At 49.8% G+C, this 11,126-nt stretch overlaps 1 protein-coding gene across 2 annotated transcripts in view; it reads left to right on the forward strand.

Annotated features, from left to right (window-relative positions):
- The window catches only part of EXOC2 (exocyst complex component 2), a 156,731-nt gene extending 148,577 nt beyond the window's left edge, over nt 1-8,154 (forward strand). For both annotated transcript variants that reach the window (XM_082848815.1, XM_082848816.1), the window contains 4 exons: nt 2,489-2,550; nt 4,697-4,756; nt 6,704-6,835; nt 7,051-8,154. In XM_082848815.1, the coding sequence (XP_082704941.1) occupies nt 2,489-2,550; nt 4,697-4,756; nt 6,704-6,812 (231 nt within the window). In that variant the 3' untranslated portion in view covers nt 6,813-6,835; nt 7,051-8,154. The remainder of the gene's footprint in view (nt 1-2,488; nt 2,551-4,696; nt 4,757-6,703; nt 6,836-7,050) is intronic.
- The last annotated feature ends 2,972 nt before the right edge of the window (nt 8,155-11,126 follow it).

An 11,126-nucleotide genomic window follows, 5' to 3' on the forward strand; every position in this document is an offset into this window, starting at 1 on the left:
CCTGATCAGATGGCTCTGCGAGGCCCGCGTGAAGGGTTGGCCTGGCTGTCATCCTCAGACCTTCCCGAGAGCCGCCGGCAGGGGCGTTTTCTGGCAAAGGGTCCATGTATTTTGTATAAATAATCACAGCTTTTACAATTGGCATAATTCATAGGTTAATTCCTTATCATTTTGTTTGAATAAAATTTCTAGCAGATACTAGTTTTACAGTGATTTAATCCTTCTCCTAAAATATTCAGCCAAAAGTTCTACCTTGTTTTTTCTCTTTGATGTTTTCCTTGTAGGTTCGTTTTTATATACACTAGAATGTAAACAAGAGAGACAAATTGTCATATCTACGCTTTCTCATTACAAACTGTTTCAGGCTTCTAAACCCCTGAAAAATGAAACCAAACAATTGCTTTCCAAACTGAACATTTCACTGAATGTACTGTATCTTATGTAAGTCAGCTTTTATCTTGATTGGTTAATTTAAAAACTAGCCATGTCTTTCATTGTTGTTTGTGTTTTGTGCACGCCTAGAGGTGAGGGCTGTGTCTTTAAAACAGTCTCCTGGGCAGCACGCACACTGCGGTACCTGAGGTGAAGGAGGGTGTCCTCGCTGGGGGCCCTAGGGCTCCGAGGGCAGCAAGCTGTGTGCAGAGCACACCCTCTCCACCCTTGCCAAGAGGTAGAAGCGTTAGGTTAGCTTGTTTTTTCTTAAAAGTCTTACGCAGATGAAATTCATATGCCGTACAGTGCGTCTGCAAGATAAAAAGAATACAGTTCAGTGGATTTTTCTTCTGCTGTGTTCACAGAGTTGTGCAGTCCGTCACCACAATCCACTGTGGAACGCTGCATCACCCCAGAGAGAAACCCCAGCCCCGTTAGCGGTCACCGTCCACGTCCCTCCCAGCCCCCACCCCAGCCACTGACAAGCACCTGTCTGCTTTCTTTCTCTGGTTTGCCTCTTCTGAAAATTTCATAAAAGTGGGATCATAGAATATGGCTTTTTGTGACGGGCTTCTTTTCACTGAGCGTAATGCTTGCAAGGTTCGTCCCTATTGCAGCCTGTGTCATGCCTTGTTGTGGCTGAATAACGTCCCATTGTATAGATATGCCACATTTTATTTGTTCACTCATCATTTGATGGACATTTGGGTTTGCACTTTTTGGCTGATACAAAGAAAGGTTCTGTGAACAATTGTGTACAAGTTTTCTGTGGACACATGTTCTCATTTCTCTTGGGGATACCCCCGGGACTGGAATCGCTAGGTTATGTGGCTACTCTGTGTTTAGTCTTTTGATGAGCTGCCAGACTGTTTTCCAAGTAGCTATACCATGTGCTTTCCTACCAGCAGTGTATGAGGTTTCCAAATTCTCCACATCCTCGTCGGCACGTGTGACTGTCTGGTTGGTCGTAGCCGTCCCCGTGTGTGTGAAACAGTATCTCATTCTGTGGGGTCGTCACTTTTGTGATGGTGTCCTTTGTAGCACAGAATGTTTTGATTTTGATGAAGCCCAAATTATCTAATTTTTCTTTTGTCACTTGTACTTCTATTGTCATTCCTAAGAAGGCAGGCCTGGCCTAATGTCACAGAGGTTTACTCCTGTTTTCTTCTAAGGGTTTTATAGTTTTTTCACTTACATTTAGGTCTGTGATCCATTCTGAGTCAGTTTTTAAGGAAGGGACCCACCTTCTGTCCTTTTGAGTGTGGACGTCCAGTTATCCAGCTGTCCCTAGCACCATGTGTTGGAGAGACCATCTCTCCCACCAAATGGTCTCGGCACCTTGTTGAAAGTCAGCTGATCGTAAATGTAAGGGTTTGTTTCTGGGCACGCAGCCATGTTCCTGTTGATCTACATGTCTGTCTGTGTGCCAGTGCCACACTGTTTGGATTATGGTAGCTTTGCAGTAAGTTTTGAAATGAGAAGGTCTGAGTTTCTCCAACTGTGCTATTCCATTTCTATATTGTTGTGTCTAGGATCAACTTGTCAAGTTTTGTTTTTAAAAAGAAAAAAGAAAAGAAAGAGAAAAGCCAGCTGTGACTTTCATAGCGCTGCACTGAGTCTGCAGAGCTTAGCTCTGAGGTTAGCATCGTGGAGCCTGGAAGGGCAGGGCAGGAGGCAGTGTGGCAGCCCGCGTCCTTCCACCTCCTGTCAGTCTCAGGACAGGACAGTCCTGGTCTCCCCAGGGAGACCAGGGGAGGCACTGGTTGGAGGGTGACATCTGGTGGCTGGACGGCCCTGGCACAGTCCCTACCTTTCAGAGCAGGACACCTGCCTCCACACAGTCAGACTTGACTCTCAGACAGTTTTCAGTGAAAGGGAACTTTGTTGTGGCCGGTTTCTTTGGGCTGATTTAGAAGGTCTGCTCACTCGTAACGAGCTGCCACTGTGGCCATGGGGGTCTGCCTTGCATGGAGCAGGCTGGGGGCCGACCCTCGCGTTGTTTCTGTTTGACAGACAACATAGTTCCCATGGTCACCTGTCCCTTTCTCACCTCCAGGCAAGGCTTGAAATCTGCACCCTGAGGGACACCGTGGCTGCTCACCTGACGCCAGAGAGCAGGTGAGATGCTCCGTGGCCGTGCTGTGAGTGCTCCGAAAGCCCCTGTAGTAAAGCTCGTCGTACAGGCGTGAGGTCCCCGGTGAAGGTGACTGATCACAGCGAGCGCTTGTGACTGTGGTCTCATAGTTCATGTGCGATCAGTTGTTTTGTTAAAAGCACAAACCTACAGTGAGCCAAGGATTCCAGAGACTGCTCCTTTGTAGCACAGAAGGAAAAAAGGTTTAATGTAATTTCATGTTTCTCATTCACTGAGGTAAGTCTTAGTCTCATAAGCAGTGTAGCAGAGCATTGCATACTTCTTTTGAAAAGGAGAAAATAAGAATTGAGTCAGTCTGTTCATCACAGACTCTGAAGGACAGTTCAAGCATCGTGAGTATCAGCATAAGAGGAAGACCTTGTGGTTTCTCTGCAGAATTTTGTAGTGGAAATTTGGTGATAATTCTTAGCTGTTTTGAATGAAAGTCAGGATTTCCTATCATTGAAACATCAGTAGGTGAACTGAAACAGCACTACCTACAGAAGATTGTTTACCCCATTGGCAGTATTGCCTGGGAAGTGTTGGGTCCACAGGGGAACAGCTTAAACACGATGTGCGATGTACTTACCGTTCGTTTCCAGCTTTAGACGGTGTGCTCGTGCCGTCATCCTGACTGTCATTGCTACAGCTGAAAACTTTTCCATTTTTTCCTAACACATGAGGTTATTAGCCTCTTACTTCTGTTCTGGCAGCTGACCGGGAGCCTTTCTGGTTCGTTCCCACCACTGCTGCTCTGCACAAGTGCTGAGTGATAGACACCAGAAAGCACCCGCCCAGGACCCATGGGTGAGGTGCTCTGCATGAGGACAGACCTGTGTGTTCTTTCCCACTGACTTGACCTTTCGTAGCCCAGCTTCCTCATCTGTGACAGGAAGATAATAATACTTTCTAGGCAAAGTTTTGGGGGAATTAAATGAGAAACTATGTCAAACCACCCAGTAAACTCTTGGTGGGGTCACCTTCATCCTCTTCTTCTTGGTCGTGATGTAAAAATAGAGAGCAGTGGCCTCACATTGCTCTTCATCGAATGAGAAGAGGTTTACAGGAAATCAGGTGACAGTGGAGGCGGCGGTAGAGACTTCTCTCCACGTCAGGGAAGAGGACTAAGTGCCCACAAGTTGTGACCTGTCCCCACCCCCCCATACCTGACCCACCAGGAACAGCTGGGCACCCTGCCAATTTCTGGGGCCCTGTTGGTACTTTGCTGTCTCTCTGTGTGTTGCTCTGATACCTGCCCCTAGTTTGAGAAACATTGCTCAGAAGTTTATTTCCTGGTCCACTGATGCAGACGTTTTTACAAAAAGAAAAAAAGGCCACTTTGAAGTCAAAATAATTACATTTATTTCTTTACTTTAGTCAATAGTCATAAAACAAAAAGAGATGAGAACTGTTCCTTAGTGAACAATACAAGTTATTACCAAATAATCTCCCCTAAAATGCTTTTCATTTGATTTAGTAACTTTTCTGGTACTTTCTACTTTAAAAAGTTAAACATACCAAATTGGTGGTTTTTAAATCCACTCCCTTTTCCGTATTTCATGAAATGAAATGATGTTGAATTACACACACACACACACACACACACACACACACACACACACACACCCCTCTCCATTATCATACAAATTTTAAATATAATAACAGCTAAATCCTCTTAAGACATGTTCAGTTATTATAAGAGGTTGGCTGGAAATCAGGCCCTGCACAGGTCAATTCTAGAAATACCCCCTTTGTATACTGTTGCAGAAGATCATCCCTGTTTCTGCTTAGCCCTCTTCCTCCCTTACCAGCTGTTTCATCTATGTACTTCAGCTTTGTTTTGAAAGTAAAGACCTCCTTAAATTTAATGACTCCACACGAAGCTCTCACCTAGCACGGTGAGTAGCACCCTTGTGTAAAAATCAGCTTCTGCTTTGCTTTTCAAGTTGTGTTTTATTTGCTGGTTGAATTCTTCTGGCCCAGCTCCTACAAACCCTCACTTTCACTTTCACTTTTCCCCCTGCTTCTACTGGCCTGTATGTTTCTCTGTATGTAAGATGCGCTTTTTCTGACGTTCCTCTTCCCGGTGGGGCCGGCGTGTCCCTGCCTGGGATGCTGTCTGTGTTCCAGATCCAGTTTCAAGCAGGCTCTGGAAGCCCTACCGCAGCTTTCGAGCGGAGCGGACAGAAAGTAAGTCTGGGTGCTGGTCTCAGGGACCTAAACTCCTCCTCTTCAGGTGGAGACTTGGCCTTGAGGAAGGCGGTACTCGGTGGCCCTCAGGTATGCGTTGTTAGCTTGTCTCCCACGCGGCAGAAGGAGGTAAAACCTGGGTTTCATGACGATTCCGAAATTGGTTCTTTTGCTGGTTTAAGTGACCGTACCAGTCCCTTAAACGTCCATAAGAAAGTTTATTTTGACTCACTCAGTAAACTCTATTCTTATCTGAAATGTTTAAGAAAATACTTCGAGGAACGCAAAAGAGAGGACAGCATAGGAAAACGCAGGACTCAGTGATTTTCCCTCCAGTAGGCCGGCAGCGCGCACCTTGTGCTCCGTAATATGAAGTGTTGGGACTAAATGTGTAGGCATGACATAACAAAGTTATATACGTTTCGCTAATATTGTATTAATGGTCTCAGCGTGACCTCAAACTTTGCTACTCACGTAACAGGAAATTCTGACCCGAGACAAAGCCTAGGCCAGGCAAAGGTCACGAGTGCCCGGGCTCCCCTCACCTGAGACAGCGGAAACACCGCCGGCCTGGCCCCTTCCCCAGCCCGGCCGAGGTCCGCCCACCCTTGCAGCTGGCTGACAAGGCAGACAGTTACGGAGCCCTGACTGCGTGACACCCTCGGTGTGGCCTGGGGCAGCACAGAGGATGTTGTGGACACTCAGAGGGCAGAGGGAGCCTGTAGGGTGTGGACGGGGCTGGGAGGACGGGCGGCAGAGACGTTCCTAGTCTCCTGCTCCTCTCGCTGACTGCGTGGTTCAAATGCTGTCCATTCCTCTAGCATGAACATCATGAAAGATTGAAGCAGCCACGTATCGTTAACATGTGCAGCTAGTGCTCGCTAGGCTCAAAAGACCCGTGCTTTGGGGCTTCCCTCGCGGCGCAGTGGTTGGGAGTCAGCCTGCCGATGCAGGGGACACCGGTTCGTGCCCCGGTCCGGGAAGATCCCACATGCCGCAGAGCGGCTGGGCCCGTGAGCCATGGGCGCTGAGCCTGCGCGTCCGGAGCCTGTGCTCCGCAACGGGAGAGGCCACAACAGTGGGAGGCCCGCGTACCGCAAAAAAAAAAAAAAAAAAAAAAAAAAAAGACCAGTGCTTTTGAGGGAGTCAGGAGCGGCAGACACCACAGTGAAGGCCAGGACGGGGGCTGTTTCAGATCTGCGGGGAGCGCCGTGAAACCAGGAAGTAGTCTCTTGACCCCAGTAAGCTCGTTTCTTGGCTGCTTCCTCTGAGCCAGACGAGCTGTAAGGTCCCTTGTGGCCCCAGAATGATGCGGCTCTGTCTGGCCAGCACAGGGACCAGGCAGGTTATTGCTGGGGTTGGGACTGACCCTGGGTGTTCCTGTGCTTCATTCACCCCTTCAGTCCCCTTCTCCAGTGTTTGCAAAAGGCAGAAATGCAAAATAAGAGCAACAGAAAAGAGACCAGTAGTTGCCACGGGGTGGGATGAGGGCAAAGGTGACGACAGACGGGCAGCACAGGAGGATTTGGAGGTGACGGGACTGCTCTCTCCCGACGGCGGGGGTCTTGAGGCTGCTGCGGTGCGTTTAGCAACGGGCACAGAGCTGATGCCAAAAAGAGTACATTTCAGTGTATGTGAAGTGTTTAAAATTAGAGGCTCAAATACCCAAACATCAGTCTGTTTGGGGGAGCATCTAACTAATCTAGGGGAAGGGGACAGAGGGCGATTTTATGTGTAAGGTGAAGACGTCTGCACGTGTATGTCCTTGCAGCTAGCTTCTTTGGTCGGCTTATTTCTGTCATTGAGTCCAGAATCCACAGATGAGTGACTTTCCTGGCCCAGGGAGGCACCGTGGGGCAGGGCGTGTGGGGGACCGGACCGGACCGGGCGAGCGTGTCTGGGTCCCGCCCGCCGCCCGCCCGTGGCTGTCAGCGCCTCTCCCCACAGGCTGCTGGAGTTGCTGCTGAGCCGGGTCAGGAGCGGCGTGCACCTGCAGCTCGCCTGCTTCCAGGCCGCCCCTCCGCCTGCCGTGAAGACGCAGGTGCCTTCCAGATGACGCGCTCCCCCGAACACCCACAGGTATATCTGGGCAGAAAGCTCCGGTTAGGCTTGCGATCTCTCTCTCTTTCCATTCCCTTGAATTGGTAGCTTAGGAAGATGTTGGTATGTGTTATATTTCAACCAAAATGACCTGATATAAAACGTCCAAGCAGCATTTGCTTTGTCGCTTTTATTACGTTAGGCCCCGTATGACTTTCAAATGCCTTTTTAAAACACAGCATTTTCTCTCGTAGCTGCATGCTGCATGGTGAAGGCTGCGGAAGACGGGGCGGCTCAGGCCTACACCGAAGCATCTTCCGGGGCCTCCTGCAGCTTCCAGGGCACCTGGGGCGGCGACGAGAGATTCATCGGGAAGTTACATGCGAGCATCTGGAGCTTCAGCTGTCCTAAATTGTGCAGCTGTGCTTAAAACCTTTATTTCATACAGATGGCTCCCGATTCAAGTAGACTTTTAGAAAAACGTGTGGTCTGAATAAAAAGGTGTGACATTTGGGCTGTGCTTTCTGTGGTCCTCCATCCGTGAGTTAACTGCTGCCGGTTTCTATGTTCACAGCGCTCGTAACATCGGGCCTCTTTTGTGTGACTCGCCCTGAACCTGACGTGAGCCTTGCGGCATCGTGCCTCCTGCCCCAGGACCCCCTTGCACGCGTGGGGGACGGTGGGCCCAGGCGCCTCGTCCGCGCTGTCCCTCTGGCACCTTCCGCGCCACTTCTGGCCCCTCGAGTGGCCTGCTTGGTGGCCGCGGGGGGTCTGCTCTGGTGGCATCTGTGTCACCAGGCGTGGGAGCTGCCGCTTACACCGTTACCAGAGCAGGTCAGGCTGCCGCGACCTCCTTCAGAGTCAGCTTCCGTGACCTGACTTTGTCACACCGTTTGCTTCAGAAAACTGAGTCAGGGTTTTAGATTTTTCCAGGGATGTCACAGAATCCCCTTTTCAACACTGGCATTAAGGTCTGTATTAATACGGGGAGCTCTGCGGTCCATCATGGCCATGTGCAGTGTCCATCGTTTGAAGTGAGTCCCTGTTGTGTTTGTGCATTTGTTGCTGTTGGGGGATGGGGCGTGGCAACTAGAAGGGAACGTTTCACCTTGTACAGATGTGCTGGATAAGCTTATTAAGAAATATACGGACTGTCGTCTGTCCTAAGCATGTTAACCATTGTATCTGCCACGGCTGAGAACTAAATTACAAAACTGCAATCCTGAGTGTTTGTGTTATTTTAAATATCTGATGCAGAGCCTTCAGCCAATAAAGAGTGTGTCTTTAATACGAGATGTAAGTTAGTTGACGTTTTTTCCCTAAGCATCTTCATTTCAGCATTTTCATTAGCTGTGTAACTTTTTATATGTCTAGTTATAACCCTCACAATAAATATTGGGTTGGCCAAAAAGTTTGTTCGGAACTTTTGGGCCAACCCAGTGCTTAAATCCCGGTTTACCTTGTGTTTGTCTGATCGTTGTTGGAAAGCATTAACCAGGGGTCCCGCTGATTCGCCTCTTGTTGGGGCCCCTGCCCTGTCAGGCCCATAGGAGCCAAGACGAGGACTTCATGGCTCAGGGAAGCACAATAACACTTAAGCAGAAGCGGACCAGGGAAGCACTTCTGTGGCTCGGAATGGAGCGTCGGAGCATGAGAACCTCAAACCCAAAGGAGGGGGTTCACGGAGGACTTGCTGGAAGAACAGCTGCTTGGGCTACAGAAGACGGTTTAGTGGTTAAGAGGAGATTGCTGGCTGTAGTGAAGTTAGAAGAAAGCCGAGAGGCGAAAACAGGCGCCGAGAAGACACGAGGCACCCAGAGGCCCTTGGGTCCAGCACAGCCACGTCGGCCTGGCCTTCAGCACCAGGAAGGTACTGGCAGTGGTCTGGGCTTGCCGAGACTCCCCGTATCTGTGTCCCATGAAAGTGCATGTTCCAGACATGATTCCCTCGTCACAGACAAGCATCCCTGCGGTGGGCGCGGCACCCAAGTCACTGTCCTGTCCCCGTCCTTCATCCAGTTTTCTTGAAGGAGGAGAACTAAAGAGCTTGCACTTGCAACTCTGATTTGGTTCAAGACGGTGCTGAGTCTCTGTCCTGATCATGTGCTGTCAGGCGTGCAGCTGGTGGTTGTATGAGAGCCACAGTGTGTTTGAACCAGCTTTTACATCAAGATGAGGGTTCTAAAGTAAGAGTCAACTAGGTTTTATTTAATACATGGTTAAAGTAATTGTCATAAAACTACCTACCAGTACTGTCGTGAAGGTGAATACGCTCTGCAATCTAAAACATGGATTGAATGTCCGATATGCATAACACAGAACATCAATTTCAATGACTAGCTTTGCTTTAAATGCAGGTTGCATATTTGTTGTATATGAGATTCATCGTGCTCTTTGTGCACTGATGTCACCTCAGTTTCTGTTCACCCACACTTTTCATTCAGTTTCGGTGTATGTATCACTGGAAAGGCTTTTTGTGCCTGGCCAGGTGATAAATACATAACAAAAATGTTTTCCAAACAGGAGCTGGGTCTGCGGGTGTGCCTGTTGGTGAAAGCCAGGAGCGCCCCTCGACCGGCTGGCCCTGGAGCTGGCCGCACTGTCCTCCTCATTGTGGAACCATGACTGTCCCGGCTTGTGACTGTGGCCACTGTTGACCATTGTGCTGGTTTTCGTTGTTTCTGTCACGTTTTTCTCGAATTTCCCTTCCCGCCCTCCCTGCCTACAGACCTCCAGCTGGGCACCAACAGCCCCTGAGAGCAGAGACCACTGCTGACTCTGATTGCCCGGGAGGCCCAGGGACTTGAGTGGGGCTGAGCCACAGCGGTCACGGAGCGACGGGATCATGGGAAGAACAGAGGCCGTCGGCAGGCGGGGCGGGGGTCCAGGAGATGAGTGCGGAGAGGTGGTGGCTGGGCTTGGCAGCTTCCTGGTTTCCTGAGTGACCAGAGAGCAACAGGGAAGGAGTCGGAGGAACTGGAGACTTGGCACCGACTGCCCACCGGCCACTGGGTCAGCCTGCAGGCCCCTCCTGGGCTCCGGGTGTCCGGTCAGTTCCGTCGGGTCGCCGCCTTTGCTGCTGCCCTTGCTGCGTTTTCTACGTAGTCTTCCCTCACCCCAGAGCCCCTCCACCCCAGCTCCACGGAGGGCCTTGCAGACGGGCTCAGGTTCGCCTGGAGTAAGTAAGGTCGCCCAGCCTGTCGCGCAGCCTGTGCCCTCAGGTCCCTGCCTCGCCCGCTGCTGGAGCAGCCACAGCTCCATCCCTCCTTGGTCTGGCAGCTCCCTGAGAAGGGTGGGCGGAGGTGAGTGTCTGAGACCGTGACTAGCCGCGTGAGGATTCTGGCTTGGAGGCCTCCTTCCCAGCTCTCGAGCCTTTGCACCGTCGACCTCAGTGCCCGGCTCCGTCGCTCTCTGCTTGAAGGATTGTCTGCTTTTCCCAGTTCTCAGTTCCTGACGTTGCTCTGGGTTGTGATGCCTTTTGGTTCCTAGTGCTGAATCGAATGTCTTTAGATTCTGGGACGTTGTCTTGAATCGTTTCTTTGAATCTCCTCTGCCCCTGGCGTGTGTGGTTTTGTTGTTTTTTCTCTTTGTTTTTAGTATTAGGATCTCCTATCCTGGACCTTTTTAAAATTTTAAAAATCTTTTCCCTCTTGTTTTCTCTTTGCCTTTATCCTACTTCCTGGGAAACTTTGACATTTACTGTCCAGCCTTCCTGTTGGGTTTTCCATTTCTGCTATGTTGTTTTTAATGTATGAGTTTTTTGTCCCCTGAATATTCTTTTTTGTAGAGTCCTGTTTATTTCTTATTTCTCTGGGAATAATAATACACTTCTAGAAGTTTTTTTCTTTTTTCATAGTCTCCAGTTTGCTGTATTCTTCTGTCTTATGCATTAGAATAAACATCATAAGCTTTCTTCAGCTCTATAGCAAGCTTGGATATCTACTTATATTTAGCAGTAGAGCACTATAAAGCTGGATTGGATCGTGAGCTCCCTGCGGTGGAAGGGGCTTATCAACTGTGGGCTTCAACCAGGGTGGTCTGGATGGGCCTTTTCATTGGGGAATCCCCTAAATGGATACATTTAGGTCACTTCTCTGGGGCTGATCAGATTTCCCAGAGGGGGTTCTTCTGATCTCATGCCAAGTGGGTATGAGGTGCCTTCAGCGTCTGGAAGCAAGAGCAGGAAGAAGGCTGGGAGGTCACGTTTTCAGGGCAGCACCCCTGCTCTCACCTGGACCTGGTATCGCACAAGCTCCTGCATTTACCATCGCGGAGAAGGAAGCCCTGGCTCTGCTGAGGGGGACAGGTGAGGAGCCCTGGGAACATCTGC

The sequence above is a fragment of the Leucopleurus acutus genome (assembly GCF_964270905.1).
Source record: "Leucopleurus acutus genome assembly, chromosome: 10".
Lineage (NCBI taxonomy): Eukaryota > Metazoa > Chordata > Mammalia > Artiodactyla > Delphinidae > Leucopleurus > Leucopleurus acutus.